Source organism: Dothidotthia symphoricarpi (genome assembly GCF_010015815.1).
Source record: "Dothidotthia symphoricarpi CBS 119687 unplaced genomic scaffold P153scaffold_1, whole genome shotgun sequence".
In the NCBI taxonomy this organism is placed as follows: domain Eukaryota; kingdom Fungi; phylum Ascomycota; class Dothideomycetes; order Pleosporales; family Dothidotthiaceae; genus Dothidotthia; species Dothidotthia symphoricarpi.
Genome location: NW_022985008.1, coordinates 1,026,378 through 1,041,623, shown reverse-complemented (window position 1 = coordinate 1,041,623; position 15,246 = coordinate 1,026,378). Strand labels below are relative to the sequence as shown.

Genomic DNA, 15,246 nt, shown 5'->3' with positions numbered 1-15,246 from the left:
GCACACTGCATGCGCACGTATCCTATCTTGGTGCGACCGGGCCTACGGCAAAGAAATGCTTTGACGAGGTGGTTGCCTGAAGGGTGCTTCAACAAATCTGGCATGTGGCCTGATTGAACGCGCAAGCAAGCCGGCGAGGCGCACATAAGCCGGAGTGCGTAATGCATGTAAGCCCGGGAGGCGCATACAAGCAATTGTATAGATAGGACAAGCTCCTTCGACCGCCGTCTCGGCGGAACATCGACGCCGTTCTTCCAGACCCTCCCAGCAACGTCGATCGAGAACGTTATTCAATCACGCGATCCTGCTCCACTACTGTGGTACCCGGTAAATGCTAGGCAACGATGCTGAGTAGAGAACGCCCCTCAGATACAGCGGCGGGATCCCCAAATCCATCCGAGACGAGGCGGCGGAAAACCCGCAAAGGCACCCACAGCTGCTGGGAGTGCAAGCGGCGCAAGGTCCGGTGTTCGTACTCTATCCCGTCGGACCCCTGTTGTATCGGATGTCGGAGGCGTGGCACAAGATGCGTCAGCCAACAGGACGTTGATGAGAGGACTGCAACAGCATCGTCGATAGGAAGTACAGATCGACACTTGAGTGATCGCATGGTGCGTGTCGAGGCCCTGCTCGAACAGTTGGCCAGTCAAATCGTCGATGGCGGGAACAAGAATTCGTTTGCTGGAAACGAGAATCCATCTGGTGGTAATGGTTCAGAGGTAAGTCGCAGCTTACTAACCTCATCTTATACAGACGAAATTAACGTGTTTGTAGTCGGATTTGGCAACGTCGTGCTCGCCGCAAGAGATGCAGTCATTCGAGCACCTTTCGCCAATGACAATGATAATGGACACTCCATTTCGAGTTACGGGGTATGAGTCCGTCTCGGCCGCACTGTACGCTGCATTGCCGCCTCGCGAGGACATCCACTTGATGATCAAGGCAGGCCTCGATGTCTCCCTCCATAGACTCATGACTCATTCTCTCGCTGTGCTCTCCCAGTGTCCAGGCGGATGGAGTGCGGGTCTGGCCGACATGCCAAATGCAGGGACACATCCAACCCTACTTGCCAAGTATATGCTGATCTTGGCCACGTGTCTGCAATTTGCACATCCAGAACTCCATGCAGACGAGATCCACCGTCTGTCAGAACCGCCGCGGCAGCTTATGCGTCGCGTGGCCGACACAGCTATAAGTCTGGTAACGAGCAAGGACGAATTCCTCAACTCCGTCGAAGCGTTAGAGTGCGTCATGCTAGAATCCTTGTACTTGGCCAATGGCGGCAATCTTCGTCGTGCCTGGTTTGCTTGCAGGCGCGCCATGGTGGTTGCACAGATGCTTGGTTTGCACCGTGGCGATTGTCAGCAGCCACCGCACCTAACGACTACAAGTCAGACCATCGTTCCGAACTTCTTCTGGTTTCGAATAGTCTGTACTGACCGCCAACTATGCCTTATGCTTGGTCTGCCGCAAGGCTCTTTAGACGTGTCCATGGCCACTGAAGCTGCTCTTGCAAACGATTCACCATCGGGCCAATTCGAGCGCAAGCAGTGCGTCATTGCCTCGCGCATACTCGCGCATAACGAGATGTCAGGTGTTGCTACTAATGATGACTTTACGGCTGTCTTGGAACTCGATTCCGAGCTCCAACAAGCCGCAAACGAGATGCCTGGCCAGTGGTGGCTGGTTCCAAACCTCGCCAGCTCGATGCAAGATAAAGAGAAGACGTTTTGGGAGATGTTGCGTCTAATTGAGCAGATGCTTTACTTCAATTTGCTCAACCTACTGCATCTCCCCTACATGCTACGATCCAACAAACCCAGTGCAGAGGAGACTGATAAGAAGTTCAATTATGAATACAGCAAGATGGCTAGCATCAACGCATCGCGCGAGTTGCTGACGCGCTTTATTATGCTCCGCTCTTTCAACCGCGTTGCTTTCTTCTGTCGAGCTGTTGACTTCTTCGCCATCACAGCTGCAATGACTTTAGTCATCGCACACCTCGACGGGCACCGCAAGCAGCGACAACGGCAGTATGAGGGAGGTGTGGCGGGAATCAATGTGCTTGCACATCAGAGGAACGGCGACCGAGCCATGATGGAAAAGGTTCTCGAGAATATGGAGGGCGTTGCGAAGCTAAGCACTGATGCTCTCAGTCAACGCAGCGCGAGTCTACTGAAAAGCCTGCTAGCTCTCGAGGTTGACGCTGCGGAGGGCAAACCCGGTGCCTCAGGAACAGAAGCTGGGCATTCCCTCCAGCTCGGTATTCCCTACTTCGGTACTGTCAGGATTAGTAGCGACGGCGTAGTCGTATCCATGGAATCTCCCCCGAGCTACACGACGGAACAGGTGGATGGCTATAGAGATTTCAGCGTCCTACCATCGGTGCAAACCCCGTTGGATGGTATGGCAGCAATATCTGCTACACCTCAGCAGACGCTACGCATTCCACAAACTTTGTCTCCAGTAGTGCATTTTCCTGAGCCAACGATGCAGCAGTCGTTCGCGCCGCCATATCCCACCGCCATCAACGATGTCCTACATCAGCAATATCTGTACCCCGGTTTGACAGCTGATGCCGATGAATGGACATTTCAAGGGGTCGACACGGTGTTCTTTCACAGTCTGATGAGGGGGTTTGAAGGTGAAACTGTATATAACACTGGTCCTATTTAGACTAATTAGAGTTGTCTTCTGTGATCTTGAAGGTGCATTCGGATAGAACTCAGATTCTCACGTCAATACTAGATAGGTAGGTTACTTGAAAAAGTAAGATTATGCACTCAGCTATCAGTTGAGCATTCTACCTCAAGCTGAAGCTCATGTTTGTTCGTGTCTCTAACTTTCGATAAAAGAAAGATCTTCAATTTGCGAGTAAGGATCTACATTTGATCTACGTAGTTTGAAATTGATTGCTCTATTTATCGTTCATTACAGCTCTGGCAAATATACCGGTAGCGACAGGTTTCAAGGATGAATCATCACATGAACTTTTTGCGCCTTGATTGTAGAGAGGAAGGGAATCCATGAAGACTTGGAATAGACCATTTTCTCGTATATGTATATTGAGAACGAGTGTTGAATAACTACGTGCTGGAACCTTGGAAAAGAATCTGAAAGAGCACCTAGGCTACTACATCGATAGGCTTGTGAACGGTCTCGGCGGCGAAGTGTCCATTTTCTTTTACCCTGTTCATCACTGGCTCCCGTTTGATGAAAGGCTCAAGAAGGCGAGCGACCGCCTCCCGAATCGGGAACCGAATATTGCCCCGAACACGCTCAAGATACCGGTCCATCATAGGAACGTAGTGCAGACCTGAGGAGGCGTATCGCCTCAACAAGTACGCATGCGGTTGGGTTTCCAAATATTGCATGCACCTCACATACACCCAGCGTAACTCTCTCTTCAGCTGTTTCCTGTTTCCTGCCACCGTTTCAGTCTTCTCGCCTTCCAGCACCCCCATGGCTTCTTTGGCCATGTCCATGCTCAAGCACTGGGCTGTTGAAGCCATTTCAAGAGCGTTGTCGTCCATACCTCCAGATACAACTCCCTCACTCGCCAACAGCAGTGCGGCACAACCAAGTGTGTTTGCAGTCATGACTCGATACTGAGTCATCAGGCTCGTTTTGGAAACGAGCAACGGGCGCAGTCCAGGGTCAACCTTCTCCAGATACTGGGTGACCATCTGGCGCCAGAGAGTCATCTCCGCGAGCTTGACTTGATTTGAGGGGACGCCCTCAGCCAGCAGCCCGTCACGGCAATCAGCCCAAGTGTGTCCGAGAAAACGGAAAGTGCCGTCAATGAAGTCTCTGGGATGGACTTGCACATCGTCTGGAATGGCAGCGAATGCAACGTAGATCAATTTCCAGTAGTTGGTGGGCTGCAATGATCCACCCCAATGCACCCACCAGCTGAGAGTGTCGCGCATGATGTACAAGGATACTTGGTCAACGTCCACGTCGCCCTTCTCACTGGTGATTGTGTTGTCGTCGACGTGACGGACCGGCGCGTTCTCGAGATACTTGTCGATATGTTGAATCACGCCCGTGATATCCTGGCATGAACAGGGCGGTGCACAAGTATCTCCCAGAACGGAAAATAAAGGCATAGCCTCCTCGCTGATCTCCACTCCGTAACGAATGCTGTCGTTTTTGGCTGGGACTTGTTTCATGGTGCAGACGTGGAGATTGTAGCGCAGCGGAGCAGATCCAGGGATATAGCCGTCCCCGAAGTACTGCTTGAGTGTCTCCCACATTTCCTTCATGTTGGAGGCTGGAGGGTGGTCAAGGCGTTGGAGCACGAGAGAATTTCAGGATACAAGGTTTGAAGTAGTAATCGACTTGGTCAATATGCTTTTGGTTTGATGGTGAATCCAGGATATGTACGTGGAAATTGTGATTTAAGTAAGTTCTTGACTCCAGACTAGTGATAAGGCAAAATGAGATAATCTGTCACCAAAATGTCTAAGAACAAAGAACTATTTGCTTACCATGTCAGCGCTGGTAGTGTGGAAAGGGCTTAGAATTGTCGTGCGGCGTGTTTATCGGAGTATTTTCGAAGGTAAACGACATCTCGGACAGTTTCCAGAAGCCACAGCTGATTACACACCGTGATAGCGTAGGTCAGTAGGAAACAATCATTCAATCGCACATATGCTCACTGTCTGCACGGGTTGGTGGAAGCCACACTTTAGAAAGAGGTTCAAACATTTGTATTTCTGACAACCAACCATTGTTACACAGCCTTTGCACTATCGTTACGCTATCTCTAAGCCGTATCACGAGGCCAAAGATAATCCCGCCCCCGACTCGAGAATGAGTTCCGGAAGATTGACTCAAACTCCACCTTGAAGGATTTATGATCTTTTGATAACTGTCATACATCGGAACATACAGATCTGCGCATGTGCATTCGTAATCTTTCCTGGACATTCTATACGTGGGGGTTTCAATATGTGCTAGTCTTGAGCTCTTCCTCCGTGACTTTCATAATGAACTGTAACATATTCAGCAGGGACATGGTATTCTCAGTCCCAGAAAGTGCCGAGGTCAAGTCATGGCAAGCCAGCAGCCTCTGTGTTTCGTCAGATATACTGGCAAAAAGGCTCATAGGAGTGAGTAGTGCGCTGTTGCCCATCCCCATATCAGCAGTTGGGGTTGGTCTTGGCCGGCCTGTACGTTCCCAGAGATGAACCAACGCGATCGCAATGGCTTGCAGCGCCTTTCGAATCGCGACTTCTATGACTTCTGATTTTGCGTCGCCCGACAAGCTGAAGGTGCCTATCGAGACTGCCATGTTCGAGGTAACTTCGGTTTGGAAAAGGCCGCTGCTCAACTTCTGGACCGAAGATAGGAGGATTCGGATACTCATGGAGAAGAGAAGATAAGCCTCTTTGTGCTTATCTCCGTTTTGGCAATGACCGCAATGCATTACGATCTTCCATGGAATTTCGGCAAGTCTGACTCCTATGAGGACAGCGTCAATTGCAGGACCGCTGGCGTGAGAACATCGTAGATCTTGCAGATGGTAGAGCAGCTTTATCAGCTGCTGGAGACACGAACAGTCGGATGGGCCTGAGGCTATCGATGTGACTGGGGCCCCTGCTTTGCTACTAGCTAACGAGCTCCTGTAAGGACTCGGCAAGGTCGTGTAATTTGGCGGCGTAGTCACTGTGTCGGTTCCAGATCCGCCGCTATCATATCTCAAGGATTCTGATGGGTCCGACGTACTATAGTTCTGGCCAAAGTAGATCAGATATTGTAGGTGACACTAGTCTAGATGTGGGCTTACTTGAGCAAAGCGAGACGCGTCCATTCTATCTTCTGAGTTCAGATTTTCCATTTCACCCAGGTGCGAATCAAGAAGAAGACGACTGTCCGCAAAATTGTCCGCAAACGCCGTTTCGAAGTTGAAGTCGAAATCAGGTTCGAATGACGTCAAGTCGGTAGAGGGCCACTGGATGACATCTGCACTACCTTTTGTGGTTTCCGACTGTGCTTTGACGTTCTCGTTGCCGCCGTCTTGCATTAACGTCCGTTTGTTTTTGCTTCCCTTTGGTCGCCCAAGTCTATTGCCGCGACTATAGGTGCAGCGACTCTGGGAGCCGAGGCAGGTTGAGCACGGGTCGCCACCAGTGCATTTTATCTTGGATCGGTGACACGCGTCGCAAGATGAACGCAACCGGTTTGTTCTTTTTACTGCCTCACCGTTTCCCGAGGGTCGGTCTTGTTCGTTGGAGGAGTGAGGTCGGGGAGACATGCTTCGAACGCTGGGTTGGGACATCCCTGGAGCGATTGTGATAATGGAGAGTGCCAACGGTGTACAAAGTTCATGCAGGCATTCCAGCGCGTCGAGTCGTAGCATCGACAAACCCAATATGTAATCAGAGTAACCCGAGAACCTCACCTTCTCATACGTAAGTCTATTAGGCAGCCCGCTCCTCTTCTCGGTCACCGTAGTGCCGCCTCTAGATGACTTGCTCAAATGTCAGCCGAACCATTCGATCAGTCTTTGCATCTCCTGCACCAAGCGGCTACAGGCTTAGGCGACCTGCCTTTCCTCTTGATGCTACATCACTGATAGCGTTACTGAATTTTCGGCCGACACAATCGGGGTTGCGCTTTACACTCGATACCCCTGTTTCAGCCATCAGCCCAGAGTAAGACTTACCCCAGTATAAGCATCGGATCACCTAATCTTCTGTACTCTTCGTGAGGATCAAGCTCCAGTACAGCTGCAGGTAGTGCTTATAATCTCCCACCAATGCAATCGGATTGGGTCAAGGATATATGCCTATCTCATTAGTAATCTCGTACGCTGCTCAGTTACTCGTCATCACTATCCTCAGCACAAGGATTGCTTGTATACATACCACATAAACTCGTGTAGATGTCAGCTGCTAGGCCCAAATAGGCAGGCTTCTTAGCTCCAAGCAGACAATCGAGACACTGTCAGATCGCGATGTGCCCCATAAAACGCTCCCAAAACTGGCCGCTGCATGTGTGAGATGCTTATAAATATCCCCTAACCCAGTCAATTGATTGAAGCTTGGAGGCCTGTCTATTTGGGCCTAGCAGCTGACATACACGAGTTTATTCTGTACATTAAAGTGTCGGGATCGATCCTGACGTTCATACAAGGGTGTACACTGTATCTAAGGACATGCAGCTACTCGTTCTGAGATATTACCTAACAGGCAGCCGATTTCTGCCGATCTTTGACTACATTCACACTTCAGACTTTGATCATCTCTGTAGACCTGGCATTGGGATGTATCGGTCCATTTGGGAGCTACAGGTTTTCTAGTCCCAGCCCGTGCAGCCTCTTGATGCCACGTCCATGGACCGCAGCTAACATGCGGTGACGGCCGGCACGGACGAAGCGTGTGTAGGTAGATGTCGCACAACCTGAGCCTGCTGACGCCATGCAGACGGGCTGCCTAATCTGCGATCCCTTATTATGCGGACCAGAAGTGTTGGATGTCATATTAGGAATTTGCATGCGACGTGTGGGCGTGTGAGACAAGTCAAGTGTCCGGCTAGGCCCGCGCCAAGCTCCCGTTCCCCCAATGCTTGTTTTTTCATTAGCTGCATAATCAGGAACCTGATCGCTGTCTGATACAGATATTGAGCCACACACTCGGGCACTAATTGTATGTTAAAAGTCCATATTTATGTCCCGAACAAGGCCAACCGCTTTTTTGAAATCGAAAGAAAGTCACGCGATTATGCGCCGAATAGGATCGTCGTTCACGGGGTATGTCAGAAAGCTGTTGCGTGAAGACGCTGCAGAAAAGTATTAAGATGAGGTGGATGATAGGTAGGAATTGACTTTACAATCTGCAACCTGCAACCTGCGCCTGCAAGTACCCTCAAACTGCAACGAGCCCGAAACAGACAATCCCAGCCGCATATTACACCATGCGCTCTTCCATCTCATCCATGGTCCTGGCCTTTGCTGCCTTCACACAGACCCTGGCTGCCCCCACGCCCGGTAATGGATCAATCCCGCTCCCCAATCGTCTGCTACACCATTGGCCAAACGGGACCTGGGTTGAGAACATCTCAGTGCGGCCCAATGGCAACCTGCTCGTAACGACATCCACCCCTGATGGCTCGGTGTGGCAGGTCAAGGAGCCATGGAACGACAGCCCGGAAGTGGAGCTCGTGTTCAACTTCGACGAGTGGGCTGACAGGCTGATTGGCATCGGCCAGACTACCCCGGACAAGTACGTCGTTGTCGGGTCCCGCTTTTACTCGATAGACGCTCAGTCATCGCACGTCGCCAGGACGTTTTGCGCCATGGAACTTGATTTTAGCGTCAACAGCACTAAGCCGGCGGCCCGGCTCATTGCATGGATGCCTGAATCCTATCTCCTGCAGGGCGTCGCGGCCCTCCCATGGGACCTGGAAACTGTGCTTATCTCAGACCAATATGTTCTCAGACCGAGACAAACGCAGGTCGACTGGACGCCGAGTCCAGGGCAGGTGTGGTCCCTTGACACTCGTACCGGTGAATACAAGCTCGTCATGACCGATTACGCCGAGTTAAACACCACCTACGCCAAAGGCCCTGATGTTGGCATCGATGGTATCAAGATCCGCGATCACGACCTCTTCTGGGTGAACCAGGATGACTCGAACATTTACCGTATCAAGATTGACGATGCTGGCCTACCCGTTTCTCCCGGCAAACCTGAGATCATCGCTACTGCCGACACCATGTGGGACGACCTCGCATTCGATCCAGTGGACGAGAACGTCATCTGGGCCACTGGACTCAATGCTGTTTTCGCCGCAACTCTCGATGGCAAAATTGTCGCCGTCGATGGTATCGGTACGAGTGACAATCTGACCCTTCCAGGCCCTACCGCCTGTGCATTTGGAAAAACTGAGAAGGACAAGAATGTCCTCTATGTTACGGGAAATCTCCTTACTGTCCCTGAGAGTCTTCTGGATGTTAAGCTCGGTGGTTGGGTGCGTGCCCTTGATACCACTGGCTTCAAGATCTAGAAGACAACCCAGAGACCAGGAAGACCTATCCCGTCGCAGTAATGTGTTTAGTATGATAATGATTTTCCCCCTGGAACCCTTTGAGCTTGTCAATTTGCCTAGTTCTGGGCACGAGAAGGGATTTGAGGGAGAAGCTATCGCACATATTTCACAGGGTGTATATATTCTTGATGTACCGAGACCGCGAGGTGAAATACTATGTAGATTACAATTCGAAGAACTGCTTCTAGCAAATTATCATGTCCGTCACTGTGTTTTAGTGCGCGAATACATGTTCCATCTTGTGTATTTTTTTCATCCATCCCATGCAATCAGAGGGAACAAACGGTTTTTTCACTACGAGACAGTTGTCAGAAGCACGACTGACCTTGAAGAGCTACCAGACGCTCAAGACTATCCCAAGTTACTCAAACTACTGCACCAAGACAATGAATGTCGCAACGGATATATAGGATTCTGGCTGAGCGGCGCTGAATCGGTCGATCGGTATTTTGCTGCTCGACAACGAATAATTACTGTTACCTATTGATCAGATATACATACGCACATCAGCAGGCTTGACTTGAGCGAAATGCTTGATTGTCCAAAGAAAACATATGACTGTAAGTGTATTCCTTGCTTTGGCAAGAACGCTGATGCAAATGCAAAATGTGACAAAACATAAGTGAGTTAGCAAGACGATCTCATAGAGGCAGGCACTAGTTAGCGAGAGCGAATCTCTATCAGCTGGACCCTTGCCTGACACTGAGATTTGAGATCTATGATTTCATCCGGGAAGTATGTGTTACAGCTGATAAATTGGTCGGCATATATAAATGCAGCGTGACCTGTTGCTAGCATATCTAGTATTGATTAGACCTGCTTTGAGAGCCTTTACGTACTTTTTATGTGAGAGGGCATACAACTTGATCTTCACATCAACACGACAAAGTAAGATTTGGTTACCCTTCGATCAGCAAAATACAAATACATAGTACTTCTACATATATTACATCGACTCGAAAACTCGCCCGTCCATCCTTCCCATCATCGGGTTGCCACCATATCTTTGAACTTCTCAAGTGTCATCCCAATCGTAAGTGAGTGGAGTACACCTCAACCGAGCGTGGCCAGCTTGAGTGTTGAGCTGGCTCACACCTTCTTCTTCCCTTTCGGCATCCTAGCAATCCAGTAGAGCGCCAAAGCCGCAAAGATATTAAACCCAATATACACCCACAGAATGCCAAAGTTGCGCCATCTGGTATCGTATTCGGAACTGACAGCCGCTAAAAAGACGTTCGTGTCCTTGATTTTGCAATACCTGCAATCTGTTGTTGCGTTGGGGTATTGCATGTAACCGCCTGCTCGTGAGATGTACTCCGTCATATAGTTGCCGCACGTTTGGCCATCTGGGGGGCTGAAGGTGGTGAACTCTTTGTCTGTACACGTCACATTGACGTTGGCCAAACCTGTTGACAAGATAGCTGAGACCCAGTATGACAATGGCGACGCCCGATACAAGAAGATCCAGAATCCAGGCATCTGGGAAGGCGAAGCCAACACGCCGCAGAAGAAGAAGGCGAGGACAAAAAGAAAGTTGGCGATATTGCCACCGTCATCGGCCGAATCAACGAAAGAGATGCACATGTGTGTAAAGGTGGAAACCCAAACAAGAAATTGCCAAAACAAAAGCCACATTAGTGCGCCCCTCTCAGTACCTTGACCAGCAGCTTCAGCGTTCTTATAGAAGCCAATGGGGTAATAGAACAGAGCCCACATGAACACAGAGGCCAGTGTACTCCAAGGAAGCTCGGAGACAATCTGGCTAAGCATGAAGACCACCCAGGAGTATGTCTTCGCAGGACGTTCGCGGACTTCATATAGCGAGCGCTGAGTGAGGAAGTTGGGCATTTGTTGGTCGACCAACTGCCCGACGATGCTCATCATCTCGAATATAGCGAACATCTGGTTTTGAAGTCCTTGAATGCTTAGAGGTGCGTTGAAGAAGACGAGCCCAATGAACAGGCTAGTGGCGATACACAGCGTGAGTTTGGAGTAGATGTAAGACGGTGATCGCCAGGACTGTTGGAAAACACGCTGAGTAACCACTACAAACTGCTGCCAGAGAGGTGCAGCAAACTCATGGTACGAGGCAGGATCATCGTTGTCGTCTGTTGATGGTCGATTGGTGTCTGTGACTCTGAGGCGTGCCAATTCATCTTGGACAGTGCGGTACTCTTGGCTGGCTCGCCAAATCTGGGGCCAGTCCGCTTCGGAGGAAGTACCAGGGGCAGCGCCAATAGCCTCGAGCATCCACTCGGCTGGATTAGCTCCTGGTGGACAGGCCTTTGCACCGTTCAGCTCAAAGTAGTCGATAAGAGTCTTCGAGTTGTCACCAATATCTCCTGTAAGACCGGTTATTATCACATGAATTGTGTAGGCCTCTTCGAAAGAGGTGAAATCTTCGCTCTAAAAAAGAGCAGAAGGACAATGGTATTACTTACCAAAGTAAACTGATTTGCCTCCTTCAGCGAGTAACAGCAAACGGTCGAACCTCTGGAACAGCATTGCAGAAGGCTGATGAATAGTGCAGAGGATAGACTGACCAGCCTTGGAAAGCTTCTCTAGCAGATCCAAGACAGCCCAGCTGGTTTGAGAGTCAAGGCCCGAGGTAGGTTCATCAACAAACAGAAGTAGCGGTGGTTTGGCGACTAGCTCAACACCAATAGTCAGGCGCTTGCGTTGCTCAACATTGAGGCCTTCTCCGAGTACGCCAACAACGGCATCAGCATACTCTTGCATGTCTAGTAATCTGATGACTTCTTCGACGTATGCTAGTTTCTCTGCCTTTGGGGTACTGTACGGCTGGCGAAGAAGTGCAGAAAACGTCAGAGCCTATTAGAAGTTGTTAGCCTGTGTGGCCTGGATACAGATGAAGACGACACCAATTATAGGCTGCTCCAGTAGAATTGAAAGATAGCAAGGGCTACGCGAACTTACCTCTCGGATGGTAGTTGTTTCGAGATGTAGATCTTGCTGCTGAGCGTAGCCAGTTTTGCGCTGGAAGCTCTGATCACATATCTTCCCGTCGACCAACATCTCGCCGGTGATGATACCCACACCGACACGACGACTAGCTAGGCAGTCCAAAAGTGTAGTTTTTCCAGCACCAGAAACACCCATCAAGGCTGTGAGAGTACCAGGTTTGATCCAGCCATCGACGTTGTCTAAGATGCGTCGAGGTTTGCCCTTGGTCTTCAGATCGTAGCACACATTGTTCCAATGGAAAACACTTGTAGAACCCTGGAAGGCTCCAACTGCGTCGCTCTCTGGTGATCCTAGAGTCTCCAGCACAGCTGCGACTGGGCTAGATGGCGACTTCTCGGGATCGTGGCCACCCTTGGTGGAAGTATTCGGGACATAGCCTCGACGGAAGACGAGGATCTCACCCTTGGATTTCTTGGCTGTGACATACTCGCTCGCGATGAAGTACAGGAAATAATTGAAAGCCACCATTGCGATGATGATGCCGACATTGCGCCACTTGTGGCTATGCTGGTAGCTGAAAGCCAGGTTGATATGATCATCTCCGTCCACGTAAGACTGACCGGGAACGGCGCCGACAACGTCACAAGCTCCACTGTTTGTAGTGGCGTTTGCATAGTCGGGTATATAGGCAGTGCATGTAAATTGGCGGTTGTGGAACTCGTTGACCATGAGTGCTTCGTAACCATATGCCACGGGGTTTACATAGTTGATCCACCGGCACCAGGGCAGCATGTAGTCGACAGGCACGACGAATCCAGTGAATATGAGCAGTGCAAGCATCATGACCGAAGCCGGAACCATAGCTTGCTGTTCCGTTCGTGACAGCGAACCGCTAACAATTTGTCAGTTCATTCTTCAGCGCCGTCACGATCATAAATCGACTCACATGAACCTAAAGACACCTGACATGGCCAAGACAATGAGGAATACGACCAACAAGTAGAAGAAGAAGTTGCCGGGTTCTCGATGAAGATTTGTCATGAAGTAAAACACCAAGTTGAACGATATAGTGCTGGTGATCTTCATAGGCATGTCAACTAAAACAGAAGCATATGCTTCCGCCGACGGGTGGTAAAAGGCATAGCGAGATTGTTTCTCCACAATGGGCCGTTGGGCGTAGAGCGTCATGACCTCGAGAATAGAGGAGAAGGCATTGAACAGGATGGCCATGAAAAGAACGACAGAGCGGCCGTAGAATGAACCTGTATTCTGGCTCATATTGTAGAATAAAGAGGACATGATGAGAGCCATGATGGTATTCCCAACCATCACCCAGACTGCAGGCCAAGGATCCGCTCTGAAGCGCGCCCATCCGCGCCACATACAAAGCTTGACCTGTTGCCCGTACGTAAGGGTGAATGGCGAGTTGACGCGCTGTCCCGGAGCCTGGTGTTCTTTCTTGAGTTGTCGAAAAGTATCAGCGTCGGGGCCATCGATGGAATGCTTCGTTTTGTACTCGTTGATTTCGGCTTGCAGGGCCGCGTACTCCAGACTGTTCTTCCAAGCGGCTGCAAACTCGTCAGATGTCCGCGGCGGGTTGCAGTCAGGACGAGGAATGCGTTCTGCGGGGAAAGTGATAGATGTCAGGAAGTCAGGGGTTGTCTGGCGCGCCGGGCACTCAAAGCCAAGCCTGACGAAGTAGTCCTTCGCCCTGGGTGCAGGGCCAAAGTAGATTTGACGTCCCTCATAGATGAGTAAAACCTTGTCGAAGAGGTCGTAGGCAGTCTGGGGAGCTTGGTACATGGATACGGCGCAGGCCTGGCCGAACAGTTCAGATTGGAGTCTTAAGGTCTTACAGAACTCAATTGCATTGGCTGAGTCTAAACCCCGTGTCGAGCTTGCGTTAACCATCAGCGTGCATTCCCATCGACGTACAAAGGCAATCGGACAGGGGCTACTCACTTATCCCAGCACTGGAAGGGAGCGTCTGCTAAGGTGGCCTCGGCAATCGTGACACGCTTGCGCTCTCCACCCGAGACACCGCGTACGAAATCGTCTCCTACTTTGGTATGGATGGTGTGGCTGATGCCGTACATGGCCATGACGACGTCTCGAAGGTGTTCGCAATATCTGTGTAAGGTAGTTAGTATTGGCAAGTCAAGACAAAAGACGCATTCAATTAACATACTCATCGCGAGACATGCCCGGCGGTAGCTCCTGCTGGCAGCGGGCACGCGAAGCAAAGGTCAGTGTCTCGCCCACTGTCAGCATGGGAAAGTGGACATCGACCTCAGCCGTGTAGATGCAATCCCCTCGATGCGCAGTGTGCATCTCCTTGGCCGAGATGCCTTGGTAGTTGAAGTACGAATTCTGGTTGACATGAAGGCCGTTCGTGTCGCCTGATATCGTCTTGAGGAAGGTGGAGCAGCCAGAACCAGGCGGGCCCAACACAACGCACATCTCGCCGGCACGAATGATGCCGTCAAATTGGCGCAGGATATCGATTCGTGTCTGACCTGCCCTAGAGGCGAAGAGCCGGCGGATCATCCCTGGCAGAGCGAGCCAGATGTTGCCAACGTTCTTCTGGAAGTCAGTCGGAGTGCCGTATCCAAAAACATTGACGTTCTGGAAACATAAGCCGACTTGACGGAAGCGCTGGCCGCGTTCCTGGGCGATGGTAGCTACATTCGTGGCCCAAATGCGTGCGTTGAATTGCTCGCCACGCGGATTGAGGGGAGAGTCCGGGTCGTCGCTGCCAAATATGGGTTGTGCATTAGGTGAGGCTTTGTCTGAGTATTCGCGAGCAAGCGTCTGCACCCTGGAGTCGCGGGTCTTTGCTGAATCGGATGTATCTGGCTGAGGCTCGTTTGTGTTCGAGTTACCCATTGTCGCTATGGTGATGGAAGGGCTTATTTTGAACAGTACATGGAAGACTCAAGAGATTGAGAAGGAAACGGATATGTAGAGACCGGAGATGGATTTTTGTAAGAGTATCGCGTAGAGTGCGAGTTGGTGGTCCGAAGCAGAAGAGACCGTTTGGGCGGGGAAGGAGCACACTGAATAGGCAACAAAGCATTTTAGTCTTGGCCTTTGACGAGTATGGCAGTGAAACAAAAGTCGGACATTCGGAGCTGAGGCGGAGATTGTCCAGTTGTCCGTTCTGCTTGCATGACCGCTTCGGCGGAGCACACGGCGGAGCAACCCTGGCCAATCATGACCTCTGAAGGAAAACTCGCCGGTCACTGTCTTTCAGCAGACAAAAGTCAA

At 50.7% G+C, this 15,246-nt stretch overlaps 5 protein-coding genes across 5 annotated transcripts; 2 read left to right on the top strand and 3 right to left on the bottom strand.

Moving 5' to 3' along the window:
* The first annotated feature begins 217 nt into the window (after positions 1-217).
* On the top strand, positions 218-2,840 carry P153DRAFT_427380 (uncharacterized protein). The gene is made up of 2 exons (XM_033672665.1): positions 218-719; positions 775-2,840. The coding sequence occupies exons 1-2, from the start codon at positions 345-347 to the stop codon at positions 2,674-2,676; spliced, it is 2,277 nt and encodes a 758-aa protein (XP_033529120.1). The 5' UTR covers positions 218-344; the 3' UTR covers positions 2,677-2,840.
* P153DRAFT_427379 (uncharacterized protein) lies at positions 2,833-4,515 on the bottom strand. Its single transcript, XM_033672664.1, has 2 exons — positions 4,491-4,515; positions 2,833-4,423 (listed from the first exon to the last, which is right to left on the bottom strand). The coding sequence occupies exon 2, from the start codon at positions 4,263-4,265 to the stop codon at positions 3,126-3,128; it is 1,140 nt and encodes a 379-aa protein (XP_033529119.1). The 5' UTR covers positions 4,266-4,423; positions 4,491-4,515; the 3' UTR covers positions 2,833-3,125.
* A 177-nt stretch (positions 4,516-4,692) lies between these two features.
* Positions 4,693-6,734, bottom strand: P153DRAFT_392051 (uncharacterized protein). The gene is made up of 4 exons (XM_033671119.1): positions 6,693-6,734; positions 6,555-6,637; positions 5,792-6,475; positions 4,693-5,737 (listed from the first exon to the last, which is right to left on the bottom strand). The coding sequence occupies exons 3-4, from the start codon at positions 6,362-6,364 to the stop codon at positions 4,949-4,951; spliced, it is 1,362 nt and encodes a 453-aa protein (XP_033529118.1). The 5' UTR covers positions 6,365-6,475; positions 6,555-6,637; positions 6,693-6,734; the 3' UTR covers positions 4,693-4,948.
* Positions 6,735-7,646: 912 nt separating this feature from the next.
* P153DRAFT_362471 (uncharacterized protein) lies at positions 7,647-9,137 on the top strand. Its single transcript, XM_033667142.1, has 2 exons — positions 7,647-7,756; positions 7,820-9,137. Exon 2 carries the CDS (start codon positions 7,921-7,923, stop codon positions 9,010-9,012), a length of 1,092 nt encoding a protein of 363 aa, XP_033529117.1. The 5' UTR covers positions 7,647-7,756; positions 7,820-7,920; the 3' UTR covers positions 9,013-9,137.
* An 821-nt stretch (positions 9,138-9,958) lies between these two features.
* Positions 9,959-15,076, bottom strand: P153DRAFT_362470 (ATP-binding cassette transporter). The gene is made up of 6 exons (XM_033667141.1): positions 14,168-15,076; positions 13,942-14,109; positions 12,926-13,876; positions 11,992-12,871; positions 11,496-11,886; positions 9,959-11,396 (listed from the first exon to the last, which is right to left on the bottom strand). The coding sequence occupies exons 1-6, from the start codon at positions 14,863-14,865 to the stop codon at positions 10,144-10,146; spliced, it is 4,341 nt and encodes a 1,446-aa protein (XP_033529116.1). The 5' UTR covers positions 14,866-15,076; the 3' UTR covers positions 9,959-10,143.
* Between the last annotated feature and the right edge of the window lie 170 nt (positions 15,077-15,246).

What these genes read in the sequence shown, in the direction of transcription:
- P153DRAFT_427380 (XM_033672665.1), top strand. Translation starts at nt 345, where the DNA reads ATGCTGAGTAGAGAACGCCCCTCAGATACAGCGGCGGGATCCCCAAAT. An exon ending in CTGGTGGTAATGGTTCAGAG is followed by an intron (nt 720 to 774) that starts GTAAGTCGCAGC and finishes ACGTGTTTGTAG; the next exon opens with TCGGATTTGGCAACGTCGTG.
- P153DRAFT_427379 (XM_033672664.1), bottom strand. Translation starts at nt 4,265, where the DNA reads ATGAAGGAAATGTGGGAGACACTCAAGCAGTACTTCGGGGACGGCTAT.
- P153DRAFT_392051 (XM_033671119.1), bottom strand. Translation starts at nt 6,364, where the DNA reads ATGCTACGACTCGACGCGCTGGAATGCCTGCATGAACTTTGTACACCG. An exon ending in ACGCGTCTCGCTTTGCTCAA is followed by an intron (nt 5,738 to 5,791) that starts GTAAGCCCACAT and finishes TACTTTGGCCAG; the next exon opens with AACTATAGTACGTCGGACCC.
- P153DRAFT_362471 (XM_033667142.1), top strand. Translation starts at nt 7,921, where the DNA reads ATGCGCTCTTCCATCTCATCCATGGTCCTGGCCTTTGCTGCCTTCACA.
- P153DRAFT_362470 (XM_033667141.1), bottom strand. Translation starts at nt 14,865, where the DNA reads ATGGGTAACTCGAACACAAACGAGCCTCAGCCAGATACATCCGATTCA. An exon ending in CCGGGCATGTCTCGCGATGA is followed by an intron (nt 14,110 to 14,167) that starts GTATGTTAATTG and finishes TACCTTACACAG; the next exon opens with ATATTGCGAACACCTTCGAG. An exon ending in CCCTTCCAGTGCTGGGATAA is followed by an intron (nt 13,877 to 13,941) that starts GTGAGTAGCCCC and finishes GGTTAACGCAAG; the next exon opens with CTCGACACGGGGTTTAGACT.